This window comes from Bemisia tabaci, chromosome 2, assembly GCF_918797505.1.
Source record: "Bemisia tabaci chromosome 2, PGI_BMITA_v3".
Taxonomy (NCBI): domain Eukaryota; kingdom Metazoa; phylum Arthropoda; class Insecta; order Hemiptera; family Aleyrodidae; genus Bemisia; species Bemisia tabaci.
Window position 1 is genome coordinate 76,393,831 of NC_092794.1, and position 18,232 is coordinate 76,412,062.

The 18,232-nt window shown below is 38.5% G+C and overlaps 1 protein-coding gene across 15 annotated transcripts in view; it reads left to right on the forward strand.

Moving 5' to 3' along the window:
* Positions 1–15,955, forward strand: part of LOC109037045 (coiled-coil domain-containing protein AGAP005037) — a 313,866-nt gene extending 297,911 nt beyond the window's left edge. For 13 of the 15 annotated variants that reach the window (XM_072296272.1, XM_072296273.1, XM_072296274.1 and 10 more), the window contains one exon: positions 6,598–15,955. In XM_072296272.1, the coding sequence (XP_072152373.1) occupies positions 6,598–7,464 (867 nt within the window). In that variant the 3' untranslated portion in view covers positions 7,465–15,955. The remainder of the gene's footprint in view (positions 1–6,597) is intronic. The other 2 variants (XR_011899170.1, XM_072296277.1) reach the window with 2 other exon arrangements.
* Positions 15,956–18,232: the final 2,277 nt, after the last annotated feature.

An 18,232-nucleotide genomic window follows, 5' to 3' on the forward strand; every position in this document is an offset into this window, starting at 1 on the left:
AATAATAATGAATGGGCCTGTTGCAAACTTTTGCTAGAGCAGAATGAAGAGTTGTTTCCTATAGATAATGCCTCAAAAATCACGATGAGCGCATCGGCAAAGTCTGAAATGCACTCATAAATTCACAATCTGCGTAAGAAATTTGCGTTATTTTGAGCTTCCCGCTTCAAAAACGATACTACTGCACAGGTGAACATTTTGTTAGAGGAGTCGCTCCATCGTCGGCAATATTCATCATGGCCGACGCTTGCGCAGTTCCTCGCGTAATTCGAGGAGAGTTCAAGGTCAATTCAGGCGGGCGAGGAAAATATGAACGTAAACACGCCGATTGTTATCTGGTTTAATTCTGTTCAGGTGTTATCTCGTCCCATCACACGTGTTTTGGCGGACTGGCGTCGGCCATGATGAGTATTGTCGCCAATGGAACGACTCCTTTAACAAAATGTTCACCTGTACCGTAGTATCGTTTTCGAAGCAGGAAGCTCAAAAATCTTACGCAGATTGTGAAGTTATAAGTGCATTTCAGACTTTGCCGATGCGCTCATCGTGATTTTTGAGGCATTATCTGCAGGAAACAACTCTTAGTTTTGCTCTAGCAAAAGTTTGCAACAGGCCCATTGTAAAATTCTCCTTATCAGCCTGCTCTGTCGGAGAGAGCAAAAAAAACCTAATGTACGAGTATGTCTTTTTCTTTAATTTTAAATTTACGGCATGTTGTTTGCCTCGGGAAAAATCTTTTGTCGACTTAAACCTGGCTTGTTTTGTTGGAGCCAACCTTTGTTTTTGACTTTCCCTCCAGCTTATTCTTTTGATAAATCTAATAGTGTCAAGTTTCTAGTTAGTTGTTACGTTGATTCTTTAATGATCCAGCCCTTACTGGAGTTGCCAATTAATTACCGAACAATTTTTTTTGTGTGTCAGTTGTTAAAAAATACCATTCCCTTGGCCTCTAATTGTAATCCTTTTTGTGAACTTTTGATATCTACCCGTGATTACCAGAACAAACTCCCCTTCCTCCCTCCACTGTGATATTAGTATATTACACTTTTCAAGAGCCTCTCCCCTCAAGTTAGCATGTTTAGTAAATCCATTAAAATACCGATTATAACTTTTCAAGATTAAAATCCTATCTCATCGTGCATTGGCCCATAGTGAATTTTGACAGAACCCAATTTTGATTCTTTGCTTCATATCATGTTGTTAGACCGCAGTAACTGATTATAAGAGGTTTTTACGTCGGATTATTTATTTTTTTGTGCTATCTTCTTATCTATTCTTTAGTCCTAATTTAAACTAGCCTAATGGATATGACCGTTTTATAACACTTTTAAAGGGATATCTTGTACACATCGTATTTATGCATGGACTAACTTTAAAATTTTTTTTCCTGGGCTAACATCAAAGTATGTACGATTATTCTATTAAAAAAGCGTTTTTCACGCTATGTTTATTTTTTATTTCTTATAGGATGGTAAACAACGATCATTTTTTTAGGTTTTACTCCGCTTCATCCCTTTTTATTCTGGTTCGTACATAGCCATCTGATTTCATCCTGATGTAGCGCGTTTTATCTGTGTTCATCCTCTTTTGACATAATGTATCCCTTTATCCTATTTTATCCGGAACCCTCATGTTTCATCCAAATGTACTGCAATGTATCTGGTACATCCCACTTTATCTTGGCTTCTCCTATCGATCTTTCCCAGTTTTTCCATATTTGTACCGATTATTCTCGTTTTATTCCTATTTGTCCTGTTCCATACCGGTTTATGTGCAAAGTGTCACAGGTTGAACCAAATAGAATTTAATTGGGCGATTTTTCAGGTCCCATTTAAGACTTTTCCCCCCTACACATATGGGTCGTAAAGTTAAGCCCCACGAGGCTGCAACCACCCAAAGTTTTAAGTAAATATCCAGGTTTTTTTTTTCATACTTTAGAGACAGTTTTTGCTCGGGTGTCCTGAAAATTTTTGGCTGCTAGTAATACAGCATAGGCCAAATTTGAGGTAAATATTAATGCCTGGTAAGTTTTTAGGGAGAATTTGAGAGATCCTCAACTGAAAATGCGTCAAATTCGGTGTCAACTCTTAGATGTTTGCAGTTTTCACTATGGATTCAAAAAGAAGGAAAAAAATATGACTGGTATGTCCTTGGAGAATTTTAATGAGATCAGTCGTTTATGAGGTATGCCTTAACACTGGTTGGAAATTTGTTCCCCCTCTTTTTCTTGTTTCACCCATCCTTAACTTAATCTCCCACCTATGACTGATGCATGGGTTCAAACGAAAAGCAGGTAAAAAGAGAGGAGAAATATTTCCGAGTGTTGATGAGTCATGATCTGTGGATAAGAAAACCGTTGTGTTGCAAAAAATAAGGGGAACCGAGTGACATAGTGGTTGACACCAACCCAAATCAAACAGTTAAGCACTCCCTTTTTAAGGGGCACGGCTTCACTTAAATGCTGAATATCTTGGTAACGATTCATCCCATCAAAAAAATGCTGAAATTTCCGCATTCGTAATTTTTCACATTCTTTCTAAATTAAAATGTGTAGTCAAAACGACAGTTATGTCACCATACATAAAAAATTTAATACATTTTAAGTTGTGGATCCTCTAAACACTCATCAAAAAATTACACAACAATTTACGATTTATCATACTCATTTATTTGGCTTTGAAATGGTTTTGAATGGTTAAAAATTACTTCTAGCTACAAATTTTTATGACAATCGACCCAAAATTATTCCAAAAATTGATCCAAAGATGCAGGTATTTTTAAAACTTTTGGTGGTTGTGGCTTCATGGGGTTTAACTCTAGAACCCATGTCTGTATGAAAATAAGCCTTATTTTGACCTAAAGAATCACCCCCTGAGATTCTGCTCGGGCGTCGACCCCAAGAAATCCAAATCTAACGGTTTTGCAGTTCTCAACGTATCGCTGATGAGGTAGAAGGGTGCCCTAAACTCATAAATTCGACTGGTCCAGGGCTTGTCCAGTACCCCATCAGCAAGGTCCGGGGGGGGGGGGGGGGGGGGAAGGGCTCCGGGACTGTCAGATTTGGATTCCTTACGGTTAATTACACAAGTCAACACCTTTTTTCTGGGTCTCTACGTCAGTTTTATGCTCTAGCATTTCATGGAGCTGGGCCCGACTTTAGGGTGTCAATATTTTGCACAGGGATGGGCCGATTTTGGACTTTCTGGTATGAATTCAGATCAAAATTGTGACACGGATCTCAATTTTTAAAGGCAGGACTCCCCATTTAGTAGCCTCAAGGGGTCAGGGAGGGAAGGGAATTCAGGATGGTGAAATTCGGATTCCTTGGGATCGGTTTCCTCTTCGCCCTTGCAATCCCCGACTTCATCCGCCTCGAAATAACTGTGCAGAAAATCTGATACAGGTGGTCGGGGAAACACTACTGTGTTTGAAGAGCTTTTATGTTTCTCAATGATTTTCCAAAAGTACTTTCTGTTATACTTCTGCTACCTACATTTCTTTTAATTTTGTTAATGGAATTTCTTTTTTTACTTTTTATTTTTCATTTTTGTCTTGTATTTACTTTTTTCTTGGAGGACAGTTTGGTGCTAAAATCTCTGTGTCTCATAGCTTTAGCAGCTTTAGTTACTTGCCTTTTTTATAACATTATAAAATCTTGTTTTGAGAGCTGTTTCCTCAATTGCCTGCGTGAAGATTCCTAAGCCATCTGAGTCAATATTTTTCTTATTTTCCTCACTATCAAGTAGCCTGAGCTTCAAATTCTCACTAAACTCTTTGGCTTCCTCTCCGCTCCCTTAAATAATGCTACTTCCATACTCGATTTTGGCACATTTTTGGGTGTAGGATTTACCACTTCGAATGAATTCAGTTTTATTTTTAAAGTGCATGAAAAATGGCCGGATACCGTTAATTTATTCTACACTTCAAAATCTTGTATCAGATGTAGGGTTTGTGAATTTTCAGACAAATCCATCTCACTTCTTCCTTTTGCCGTCAATAAATAAATTGAGCTGGTGAGTAGAGCCTGTTTCAGATAAAATTTAATTTTTCGCTGTACGCGCAAAATAGAGAATTGCCTATCCCTATCATGCAGTGGAAAAGGACAAATTATCCAAAAGAGACGATGCTAGAGATTTTCCGACCGTTTATTAAGAATGGTAGCACCTGACGTTTCCATGGTTTCAGCTAGTAGGGTACCTACCCACTCAATTCACTTTTTTATGACTTCATTTTTTTCTGTATTTATTCAGATTTATTCTAGTGATGAATAATTCGTCTTTAGTTGAAAATTCTTTTAATTTACCAACTCTTGTGTTACACTCTCCGAAAGCAATGATATGAGCATCTGTCAATTTTTTAATTCACTTCATTTCAGTTTAATTTACTTTTTCATCAATTTTTTTCCTATATTACTCGATTTTTTCTACTGAGCAAATCGTCATTAGTTGAAAATTACTTTAATTTACCAATTCTTGCGTTAAACTCTTTCAAGGCAACGATATGAGCATCTGCCATGTTTTCAGTTTTTTTCTTTTAGCACCATCTCAAATAATTCAGTGCACACATAATTTTCTCGGATTGAGATTGTACAAACAGCTCCTGTTAACTTTTTGCATCCAATCGATGTCTAGATGTATTACAACTTGTCACTTCCCTTGGGCGTTCAGATTTACATTACCCTTTGTATTGGAGCGTTTTTTATCATAAATAAGATGCTCCCAGATGCCCTACCACTTGACTTGCTCATAGTAGCATTGCTGGAAAACATAATAAAATGAATAAAATAGTAATTGAAGGGCTTCAATGACAAGGTGCATGAAAGCAGTTTTTACTCTCCATTTTTCCATCTCCATCTCTCCGAAAATGTTTCTGTTATCACCATGATGTTGTAAGATTTTTTCTCTTCTAATTCCGTATTCGTTAGGTTGCTTTCGTTTGACCAGCCGGAGCAATTCCACGTTAAGAGTTTCCGGTCTGGTTAGGCACTCTGGTCCCTGTAACAGTGCTTCAGGCTTGGTAAAATGCTTTGCGGAATATCACTAACATTTTTGTTCACTTTCTTATTGTAACAAAGGACCCCGCAAACTCCCTTATTGGAAAGTGCACCACGATCGATTTTTAATTTTTCATTGCATTCAATGCCTCTCAAGATGCTGATCAAAAGCCATCATTGCGCCAACGTTCTACGAAGCACCGTTTTCGCACAACACGCCCGGAAAGTTAAAATTATTCGGCGATTAAGAGTCAGAAAGAATCCTCATTTCAGCACTCGAGTGAATGGTCGGCTGTGTGTCAACAAGGAAATGAAGGGAACTCTAGCACCGAGCGGCAGTCTTATCTCGGATGCCGCACGCCTTTTTGCTTTATGATCCAAATTAGTTTCGTGATGAGCGTAAGAACAGGAAAGTCGGAACAAAGCAGTGAACGTCAAACGGACGAGAGCGGGAGGGAGATAGACCCAGAGTAGGTAGGAATAGATAAGAAGGCAAGGCACTCGGTATGTTTTACCTTAATTCACATCAGACCTGTTCTCGAATGCCTTGTTCTTTTTGACTCTTTATCGCCGAATAATTGAAGCGTTCCGGGCGTATTGTGCGAAAATGGTGCATTTCAGAAAGTTGGCGCAATGATGACTTCTAATCAGCATTTTAAGAGGAATTGAATGCAATAAAAAAAATTAAATATCGATCGTGGTGCACTTTCTCATACGGTGTGTGTCGGTTCCTTTCTTTTCAAAATATGGCAACTGCTCAAAGAACTATATGCGTTATATCTATGTACACGAATTAAATTTACAAAGGCATCAAGAGACAAGGTATTATTAGGTAATACAGATTATCTATTAAACCAATAATTTTGGAACTCTCTATCTTTTGCTCTAAAAAATATAATTTACAAAATTGCTCTCTTCTGTGTCGTTTTCGAAGGAAATAGGAGTGAAAAATGAATTGTTTACCATTCATATACCTTTTTATCAACAGACACGTGGCACTACTCCTGAGGCAGGCCAGTTAAAGGTACGTGCGCTCAGGTGCAGGTAACACAATAAACTCTGTGCTGCATGCTGCATTATCAATCAGAGGCATTTATTTATCATTTGTCTTAGGTCTCCTGTTCGCGAGATATGATAGGCTCCAAGTCCCAATCTGATGTCATAACATGCCTACTAGATCATACGTATAACTGAAGAATGTACTTTCCAGCTTCCTTTCTCTTGAAAATGGAACAGAGAAAGTTTAATTTTGAATTTTATTGTGCTCAGGAGTTTTTAAAGAAAATCATATTTAATAATGGCGAAATTCAGCTGGTCCCAAATCCATTGCTTTTTCGTGCAGTGTCGTTCATGAGTCTACTTTTCATGAGGGTCTTTTGGTTAACCTTTTGGTAGTTGAAAGCGGAAGCTCCATACATTTTAATACTTAATCATTCTTTTAGTTTCTAAAGTGGCTAAGGATAGGTAGTTCCAAAGTTTTCACTTCATCTTCTTAGGAACTGAATTTATATTAAAATAGTTTCTCCTGGGTGCCCTAAGTTATAGAATCGCTTGGTCGTCTCATGTCTAGTTATCACCTAAAAGCATATGGTTTTTTCCTTCAGGCCATTGGAGCGAGGCATGTCATGGGGCCACCCCAAAGTGGGAACAGTCGAGCCAACAGCGGTCGTGCGGAGAACGCACTCGACGCTCTGCTAGATGAACTTCAGACATTTTCAAAACAACCCCCTCCTACTAAAGATTATTCTCAACCAGCTTCAGTCGCTTGTGCACACTCTTATCCTCCAGAACCCAAACCTCCAGTTCCGGAACGCTCTGTGGAACTCATCAACAAGCGAGTTCCTCCGCCTCCACCACCTCGTACCAGCTCTAAATCACCCCTTGCGTCCCCAACTACCATCAGCCCATCTAGCACTGTTACCACCGTAACAACGTGCAATGTTGGAGGCTCATCTGTCCATCTCAAACGTAACAAGCCGTCACGATCAAGCTTGAAGAAAACCAGTTCTACCTCTGAATCAGCGATTTCCAACTCATCTAGTTGTGAAAGTGTCAACTCAATCAATTCGCAAGACGGAACGCAAAGCAAATCTCGTCAGGAGGAGCTTGAAACGCGACACCAAGAGTTATTACGCAAACAGAAGCAACTTCAGGAACAGTACACTCGATTGCAGCAGCTACAACGGTCAGGTAATTCCACATCACTCACATCTCCTCATCAGGTTGCCCCTGACCTGTTACAATTAAAGAAAACTGGCTCTGAATCAAACTTACTTCAAAAATTTAACTTTAGCCTGTCAGTTTCGCCAGGTTTATCAGGATCATTATCACAATTAGCACAAGTTGTCACTATGCAGACAACAGATGGAAATAAAACCGAGATTGATTCAGTAAATAGTGATATAAATACCCCTGCTAAAATTGGTAATCGTGCAGTAGCCAATAAAGTATATGAAACAGACATTCTTTGACTTGCCAATTCTCAGGTTTCCTTTACACTAACCATCTTCTCTTATGTTTTTATTTAAGGCTCATAACTTTTAATTGGCTCTTTTTAATGCATCAACTAAGATAAAGGTCATCAGTAAAGTAGGGTACCTACACAGAAAGATTGTTAACTTTTTGAAGCAAGAGATTTGATAAGAATTACAGACTATTTTTTCTATACATATACATTTAGAAAAGCGGAAGAAAATTGCAGAATCTCTGTGAAATTTCCAAGGATCGGAAAATTTACTCGGACGTGAAAGAATAAGTTTTTCGTTCCCCTCTCTGAGTATAACTTTTTCTGCTGTCTCTTTTCTTCCTCCACTGCTTCCCTCAAGAAACAGTCGCAATGTTTTTGATCCTGGCTTCTAATTTCAAAGTGAACTCAGTCCTAAATACCGATAAATTTTATTAGAATTTTATGTATCCATATTGATAATCAAAGGTATCAATATTTAAATGATATTGGCGCACCTTATCATAATATTGAACTACCATCTTATCAGTAATGACCCCCATTTGTCGATCCATTCATCTCAGTTATTCTCAAGCTCTGCTGTGGCTTAGAATGGAGAAGCTGCATGGTTACCTACATGGTTATGTTCACACGGTATCCTGAAACTCGTAATTATTACCCAGTCCTCTGACTCTGTTATCAACGTCTTAAAGCCCTCTAGAAAAAATTACAGACTTGCTCTCCGTATCCAGCCTCTTCGAATAAAAGTGACAGGACTAAACAACAAACAACTCATTTTAAGCAGTGGAAATGACGGTAAACTTACCCAAGTTGCCAAAAATCCTTTAAGCCTATTGTATTTACTTTTTCTCTGTATGAATGTACACAATTTCAAGAACCTAAAATCCTGATGCTTGTAGTGGAAGATTATTAAATTTTCTTTTCATAATTTTGTTTCCCATTGGACAAATACATTAGTCTTGGAATATTGTATTGGAGTATTACATCTGTTTAGTAATTGTAAGTGCAGTGCATTTTTCTTCCCACCTTTTTTTTTTTTTTTTTTTATTTATTTATTTAATTATTTATTTATTTATTTATTTATTTATCTATTTATCAAAATGAAGAATCCAGACAGAAAATAACATTGAGAGTTGAAGCATTTTTTTATTCTTTTTTACTAATTTATTTTCTCGTATTAAGCATAAGGGGTAATTTAAATAAAATTCAATTGTTGAAATGTGAAATTGTTTACCTCTTTAGAATGTATTTCATTTTTGCCTTCAGTTAAGAGTCTCAAAATCTGAAAATGTTTGTATTTAGGGAAGATTAAGGTTGCGCTGATGGGCTTTATATGTGTAACATGGTGTCAAGGACCGGATGAGTCAGGAAAATCGAGATTTATCGGGGCATTAAAAATTTCAGGGAATCCGTCCCAGAAACCGGGAATCTCTTCTTCCACCGCCGAGGTACCATTTTAAGGTTTATGTCATCGCACCTAAGCCACCATTATTGACCTCTCGAATCCCCAAATCGTCAGAGTAATATAAACATCAAAATCGCTTATGGAATTATAAAGTCAACAAGCGCCAAAGAATCGGCTGGAAGATGAAAGAAAATCGATTTTCATTTTTGGAACTGCAAAGAATTTTATAAATTTTCTCCAAGCAATCCTAGAGAAGTAGGAAAAAACGTTGGTTTTTCATCGAGGAATGATCTCTCGAAAATCAGGGAATGAGCGTCGTCCAGAATTTGAAACACCATGGTGGAAATGTACTCTAATTATCTGAGGAAACTCCAAGTTTTGGTGTGAAAATAAGTATGAACAATCCCTCTCACCAATTTTACGTAATAGGAACCCTGCATATAATGGACGAAGTAAGACATTTTTTTACACAATTTTGACTGTACAGTGTCCACCTAGTAAAACATTTTTGAATGAAGATGTGCAATTATCCTGTAGAAAGGTTTTAACGGACAGATTTTCTTGTTTGTATCAGCCTCCTTACAAATCGATTTACAATTTTGCATTTTATATCTCCGGAGAATTTACGCCAATTTTGCGACCGAAGAGTAAACTTTGGAGGGGGCACCATCCTTGTCTTTACTCTCTTTAGGGAGTTACTTTTGGGCGTTGAGTGGGTCAACTTGAATTCTTGGGGGTCAGTTAGGGTTTAAATTGATTGTCTTCTGCAAGGTGAATGCAATCTGTTTGCGATCCGAAAAGGAACCTCGCATACTTTAAAACTGAACCCCCCCCCCCCCCCCGTTTACCCCCCAAAAGCGGCTAGAGAGCCTTCGCGAACATGAAATTCGGATTCCTTGGGGTCGATCACCTCGACCATTTAGAGGGGGTCTTTTTTCGGGCCTTGGGTGGGCCAATTCCGAATTTTTAGGGGTCAATCTGGAGTATAATGCTCCGTACTTTTCAATTCTAATTCGATTGAATCGCAATTCGGTCGGGAATCCCGTTTTTTAGGATCGCGCCCTCCCCCCTCCCCCCCTTTACTCTCTATGGGGGCTGGGGGTAGGAGGTTTGGGAACACAAAGTTTGGATTCCTTGAGGTCGATTCCGTATTCAACCCCACGGTCTATGACTTCTTGGGACTTAATAAAATCGAGAAAAAAGCATGTCACGGTTGGTCTAGAACACCGTGTACTAGGTAAGCCTGGGAATATCCTAACGTCTGTGAATTGGCCATACTGTGCGTTAACTGAAACGAGGTCAATTATTGTTGAATTTTTTAGCCCTTGACAGACCTCCGAAAATAAAATACCCTCGAAATGAAATGGTAACTTTAAAGCTTTGTCTTCAAAACTAATAGTATTTACATAGCCCTTGTAACAACGTTGAAATCTAATGATTTGACCATTCCATATGGTCTTTTTAGGATGTGTAGGAAGGAAATTACCACGTTGATCCTGAGAACCCTTTGTGGTGCCATCTTTTTTTCAGGGAAAATTACAGTGGTTTACATTGGAGAAAACAGGACGACGACAGGTATTAAAAATAGTGTTTCCGCATATAAAATACGATTGAAAAGGTGTGAAAGCTAATTAAGCTACAATGAGATATGTCTCTGTGGTAACAGAGTTCTATATACATTCGCATTGTAACGCTATAAACCCGTGTGAATAAAGTCACATCCACAGTATTATTATGAATGTAATTATTATGACGTTGAATAGTTATTCAATAGTTCTGATTGTTGCTAAATGTAAGCAACAAAAGGTAAAGCAAAAGTAGAGTTTGTGCTAGTAAAAAATTTGTCAGACTGAAAGGAGGAAAGTCTTTCACTTCTTTCACGTTCAAAGAAATACCAAGAAACATTACTGAGAGAGCAACTGAAAATCGCATATATAACGCAGGGAGTGGAATAAGGGGTCAAAACGCCCTTAGATAAACCGGGGGGGGGGGGGTCCTAGAAGTAGCCCTCGAAGCCGTAGGGAGCTGTTTGTCCCTCTGAAAACATTTGAACTACTTTCGCAACAAGGAATGTGGCTTTTTCCTCATTTGGGTCATTTTATGTCAACTGTGATAGGCCCGTCACCCGCGCCCTCCGATTTGGCTGAGAATTGGTAAATAGGGTCTTCACATCATTGTAAGAACCTAATTTTTAAGGGCTTTCTCATACGACGCTCCGCTCGCGAGATATTGACCCCCAAAGATGGCGTGGATTTCAACGATATTTGAAAAAGTCCGTTTCAACGAATTCCATTTCCCTGACTCCCGTTTTTTTACCATTATGACTCTCTGTATTAATCTATCATACAGGGTGTCCCAAAAGTCCCTTTCACCTCTCTACAATTTTAGCTAATTAATATTTTGAAATGGAACTTTGGGAAAGTTTATAGATTAATGTTAGCTACGAGGAGGAACCAAAAAAAAAAAAACCCGAAATTTTCCTGTAACTTGGCAATGATGGAAAGTATCTGGGTTCCACCGCTAGGAGGTGTAACTCGGAGCTATGAAGAGTCACTAGGCCAAACTTCAACGTCGTAGCATATCTTCTTTTATTTAGGCGAGACTTGGTTTAAGGGGTTGTCGGGCGAGTTCGTCGTTTTTGAAGATGGGTCAATTTCAGTAACAACACTTAGCGCTCAAGATTTTCTCTCTTACTCGATAAAAACACGACTTTCTCTGTTAACCTTTTGAAGTGCTGCTTCTGGAGGACAAACCTCATCAAAAATTTTACTGTAAGTAGGCTTTTTGCTTTTCAAATGGTGCTGTATCGCCCAAAGCCCCTGTATGGTTCCAAACAGCCATCGCCATTTGGAGCCCCTGTATGGCTCCAAACAGCCATTGCCATTTGGATAGAACCGATGCAAATGATGGATAAAATTGCATTTTTGTGAATGAGGTTGGTTATAGTTCATTTAATTTACTAGCAGATTTTACTTAAACATATTGCAGAAATATTCAAAATATTGGTGTGAAAAATATGGGCCTAAAACGAGTTGTTGCGAATTGATCCCCTATTTAGCGCTCTATCCGGTGACTGCCGCTGGGCGTCCAGCCGGAGTTCGAACAATGAATCACACTCTAAAACAAAGAAAAGCATCTATTCACGTATGTAATGAGTGAAACATGTTCTCTGCAAGATTCACTCCAAGAATTGACAGAGTTTGTTGCGCATTGCCCGTGAAAATCACCCATCTTCGAAAACAGCGAACTCGCCAGACAACCTCTTGTACCAAGTCTCGCCAAAGTAAAAGAGAATGTGCTACGACGTTAAAATCGGGCCTAGTGACTCTTCATAGCTTCTAGTTACACCTGTTAGCGGTTGAACCCGGATATTTTCCACCGTTGCCAAGTTACAGCAAAATTCCGGTTTTTTTGGTTCCTTCTCGTACTTTTAAGAACTCCAACATTTTGGGGCCCTCACAGGGCGTGGCCACGTACCCCAACTTTTTTTCTAATGGCAACCTCCTTTTTGTGACACGTCGACCAAAAGAGGGTAAACAAAAAAGTCTTTGGCGCAAACCGCAAGTCAAAATCTTGATTTGTAACAAAATGGCGGCCAGTCAAAGTTCCGAATAAGGCAAAAATTAATATTTCCGTTATTTACCGGTAAATTCGCGTAAAACTTCGTTCCTTGGATTTTTTGCATGGTTTTCTCCTGCGAATTTAGCATTCCTTTTTATGAGAAAACCAGTTTGTTTCCAAATGGCGACCGTAAAAATGACAGTTCAAGAGAAAATTACGAGTGTCTCAGCTGTTTATCAATGGATTTACATCTAAGTTCGTGCCTGAGAGTTATTTGGTACGAGATAATTGAATCCGGCATTGCTTCTTGTTAACAGCTGAGCTACTCGTAGTTTTCTCTTTAATCGTCATTTTTACAGTCGCCGCTTAGAAACCAACTGGTTTTTCAAAAAACTAATGCCGAATTCGGTTTTCTCGTGCCAAAAAACCGCCGGGTGTTCAGTTTCACGCGAACTCTCCGGTAAATAACGGAAATATTAATTTTTGCTCCATTCGGCACTTTGACCGGCCGACATTTTGTTACAAATCAAGATTTTGCGTTGCGGTTGGCGCCAAATATTTTTTATTTATGCCCTTCCAATTGATGAGTCACAAAAGGGGGTTGCCATTGGAAAAAAAAATTGGGGTCCGCAGCCAATCCCCGTGGGGAACCCGAAAATGTTGGAAGTTCTTAACAGTGACTAACATTAATCTATGAACATCTCCAAAGTTTCGTCTCAAAATATTAATGAGGTAAAATTTTAGAGGGGTGGAAGGGACTTTTCGTGTTGTTATGTTTCTAGACCCATTTCTCTGAATTTGCCGTCGAAATTGAGCTAAAAATGATTTAAATGGCTGTAATTTGGGATTTTTCCAAATTTTCAATCGTTAGGTCATGCATTGTTCAAGCAAAATTGTACAAAATACATACTCTTGGATTTTCAATTTTTTTTTCTACTTCAAGCTTAGGATTTAAACTTTAGGATAACATACTTTTTGCGATTGTCATTGTACATTCATTGGAACGTAGAAACATTATTTGAAAATATAATGGATCGATACAGAAAGTCGCATTGGAGAGTCAAAGAGAGGGAAGTGGCCTGACGCAGCAGACGTTGGAATGACCCACTAAGAAATCAACGTTGCTGACTCATTTTAGAACTTATATGTGGAGGATATTATGCGAAAAGGACCTAGTTCATTGGGCAAAAAGGGTTTTACTAAAAGGCACCATGTCACCGAAACGCATTAACCTCAGAGATACTTCCTTGAACTTGCTCGTAGGTATGCAGTTATCCAACTTGAACCACACGAACACCATTAATCAGCCTACGGGTTCTCATAGGTTTTTACCCGCTTTTTCCCATAACGGCATGCCGAGACCAGGCATTTCTTCAACAGATAGTCCTATTAAGTATTTACCTAGAACAGATAGGTGCTTTCATGGATGAGCCAGAAATAGTGGCTCGGTATAGTAGAATGTAGCCTAGTTGTGCCGACTTGTTGGTTCGCCCTTCAATACCGCTGGACCCTCGACAAAGTTGCATTGGTCCATGGCCCTCCCATAAAATTTTTCTAGGTTCGCATATGATGGGGCTGCTGCAGAATTATCTTTTTTGCCAAATTTTCATTAATCTAAGATCAGGGCTTCCAAAATTATGAAGGCACCAACATGTGTGTCCCAGAAATTGTCGCAAACCTCAGGTCAAAATGTTGAGTTTTGACAAAATGGCGGCCGGTCAAAGTTCAAAATGGCGGAAATTTGACATCTCCGTTGTGTATTGACGGATTGGCGTTAAACTCGGAATCCCAGGGTTTTTCGAGACGAGAAAAACGATTCTGGCATTGATTTTCCAGAAAAGTCAGTCTTTTTCAAAATGGCGGCGGTCAAAATGGCGGCCTAGAGCGGGAAGTGGATATTTAGGCTGCTTATCGTTGGATTTGTATGAAACTTGGTATTCGGGGGTATTTTGGCACGAGAAGAACGAATCTTTCATTGGATATCTGAAATTCCGACAAGTTTCAAACTGGCGGCGGAAAAATGGCGGGAAATCAGTTTTACGGCTGTTTACCGATGGATTTGCATGAAATTCGATATCGATTATTCAGTATTTCAAGAATCTAATGCAAGATTCCTTTTTATCGAGCCAAAAACCACCAGGATATCGAATTTCATGCGAATCCATCGGTAAACAGCCGTAAAACTGATTTCCCGCAATTTTTCCGCCGCCATTTTGAAATTTGTCGGAATTTCAGATATCCAATGAAAGATTCGTTCTTCTCGTGCCAAAATACCCCCGGATACCAAGTTTCATACAAATCCAACGATAAGCAGCCTAAATATCCACTTCCCGCTCTAGGCCGCCATTTTGACCACCGCCATTTTGACCGCCGCCATTTTGAAATAGACTGACTTTTCTGGAAAACCAATGCCAGAATCGTTTTTCTCGTCTCGAAAAACCCTAGGAATCCGAGTTTAACGCCAATCCGTCAATACACAACGGAGATGTCTAATTTCCGCCATTCTGTCAAAACTCAACATTTTGACCTGCGGTTTGCGCCAAAAATTTTCTTTTTTTCTTATCTTTCGAATGAAGTATCACAAAGGGGGGGGGGGTTGCCATTTGAAAAAAAGTTAGCCCCCGCCCCCTTAGGGGGGGCCGCCCCCCAATATTTTGGGGGAACCGAAAAGTTGCTACTTCAGACCGAGGAACATTGCCAATGTTTCAAACTTCTATCTCAATTAGGAAAAAAGTTATAGGGGTGGTCAGTGACTTTTGGATAACCCTGTATATTTGGTCCTTTACACCATTGCCGCAGTTATCTGTGTGAAGAAAAAAAAATACCAAAGAAACTTCGTAAGGGAGACTGAGATTGCCATTTCTGCAACAAGCTCTTCCACTGTTTTTTGAATGGAGTTCGTAAGAATTCACTGTTAAAATTGGAGTATTTTCGATCAATTCATTCTACCAGGTGTTTCGTCAGAGGTTAACAACTATGTGGTCTTCACAACCACGTGCTCAAAAATTGTATGTGTTTTAATTATGAATTTTAGTCACTATTAATTAAGATAATTTCTCTATTGTGTTTTCTAAGCGACAGCTTTGTTACCTACTTTTTACTTTATCAGAACTTAAGGCTATAATTTCAGAGGAAGTTCGTTTACACATCGAAAAAATGACTCCTTGTTGAAGTGGAAGGCACCAGAATTGTAATCTTAAGAAACTCTGAATATTTCAGAACATGATTAACTCCAATTAAATCCTAAGTGTTTGTCGCTACCAGAAATTTATGGCGAAAATTTGTAAAATCTTACTGTTGACGAAATCTAGCATGTTCACTTAAGTTGGGTAGTTAACTTTCTCTCCCAATGTTGTCTTCAATCAATTACATATTGTTTGTTCGTGCCGGTGAGTGAAGTCTACTCAACCTTTTCTCAAGTTTTTTCTCTCAATTTGTTTTTGATAGTATGTATTCATACCTTTCTCAGTTGTTCCTTATTTACCCACAATTTATTTCAATCAAATACAGATTTTGTTCTTACTAATACCAATTTCTGCTGCACTTCCTTTATTTTCCCTTACTACAAAAACAGAAATTGATGTTCATTATAAGGACTCTGCAGTGTGTTTCCACTGTGAACGTAGGAACCAGGTCTGTGTGAGAGGGTGAGGGAGGGTGTGTGAGGGTGGGTGTGTGGTAGTTGGTGGGAGGGTGTGTGAGGGTGGGTGTGTGGTAGTTGGTGAGAGGGTGTGTGTGTTGGTGAGGGTGAGGGGGCACATTGTGTAGTTCATCAATCGGCGTGTTGCACCTCGGAGCGATCTGGAGACTATGGACTTATTCTTATTATATTTTTCACGAGAAAACTGTTGATGTGCTTAAAAATACACAAAGGGTTTGAATAGGAGCAATCCTAATCAATAAAGGAAAGGGGAGAAGACGAAAGGACAAGACGATAGCTAGGCAGCCATGATGAATCTGTATTGGGTTGGATGGCTTCCGGCCGTCCTCGGTCACAGTAGTGTACAGGAGAGCACAGCGCTCTCTACATATATGAGATATGGTATACTAGCATACTATCATAACTTCCCTTTTTTTTTTTTTTTACAATAAAAAAAATACAATAAACAGATTGGTCTCATACAATTTAATTAGTTTTATAATCTTTAAGATACGCTGGAGGTTTCCTATCACGTTGACTATTGCCAACCTTTGGGCTACTTTTATTAGAATTTGCACGACCTCTTCCTATATTTGGTTTTGAGGGCTGAGGTTGAGTTGGTGCAATATCCAACTCTGATAGATCTACTGACACAATGTTACTAGAGGGACCTACAATAATATTATCAATATTTTCCGGGGTTAAATTGAATAGGTATGGTAGGTCTTCTTCAGCTGAGAGATATTCTTTTTCCGACATTGGAGTTTGGGGGAAGTGTTGAGATTGACATTCTTCAATTAGCATAAAATCATTTTCATAACAATTAGCCGATTTTTTTTGGAGTTCAGTTGTGAGCGCTTGATCAACTTCACGCTTTTCATCATGATTATGCTTTTTTCCTTTTTTAGCTTTGATGAATACTGTATTTCTTCGGTATTGTTTACCTGCTTCATTTACAATGTTATACGAGCGCGGTTGTTTACATTTTTTTACAATACAACCTTGCTCCCACTCAGCATTCCATAATTTCTTGAAATAAACTGGATCACCTATTTTTAACTCAGAGAGTTTTCCTTTGCCTTTGTGATATTTTTTTCATTTTCTTAAGGTTATCTGATTTCAATTTGTGAAATATGGTATAAGGGATTGGCTTTGATTGGAGGTTCGACTTTTGAACAAACAATTTGGTTCTTAGGTTTCTAGACATTAAGAGATTTGACGGGGATGGCATTTTTCCTCTGGGTGTATTTCTACAATTAAGAAGAGCAACATAAGGATCTTGGTTTAACTGGATGCATTTTTTAAGCATTTTCTTTAGAGTTTGTACGTTTTGTTCAACTAGTCCATTTGACTGAGGATATTTTGGACTCGATGTTTCGTTAACTATTGACTATTCATCACAAAATTTTTGAAACTCTGAAACTCTCTTTTGAACTTTGAAATTTTTGAAAAGGAGAGCCATTGTCAGAAAAGATTATTTCTGGAATGCCATACCTAGCAAACATAGATTTGAGTTGAACAATTAGTGTATTTGCTTTGGTATTGATAATTTGGATTAACTCAGGAAATTGCGAATAATAATCTATTACTACCAGGTACAAGTTTTTGTTTAATTCCATGAAATCCATGCCAAGTTTTTGCCATGGGTATTCTGCTATTTCATGAGGCAGCAAAGTTTCCGCTCTGTTGTTATTCTGAAACATATTACAAATATGACATTGCTGTACTAGTTCCGTTATTTCTTTAGACATTTTTGGCCAGAATACTAATCCTCTAGCTTGACTTAAACTTCTTTGTACTCCAAAATGGCTTTCATGAACAATTGTTAATATTTCTTTTCTCAGGCTTTGAGGAATTACAATTGCTGTATTTTTAAATAAAATACCATCATAAAACGCTAATTCATCCCTGCAGTTAAAGTAGGGGGTTAATTCTCTGCTTACTTTAGTTGGCCATTTTGATGTGCAGTAATCAATGACCTCTAGTAGTATTGGATTCTTATTATATGCGTCTTTTATTTTATTAAGCTTTTGATCTGAGATTGCAAGATTGCTAATGACAAGATTAATTTGTAGATTCGTTTCTTTTTCAATTTCTTTCATTTTTGAAGCACTTTTTAATGGAGCTCTAGACAGAGTATCTCAAATATACATATGTTTATCAGGAACA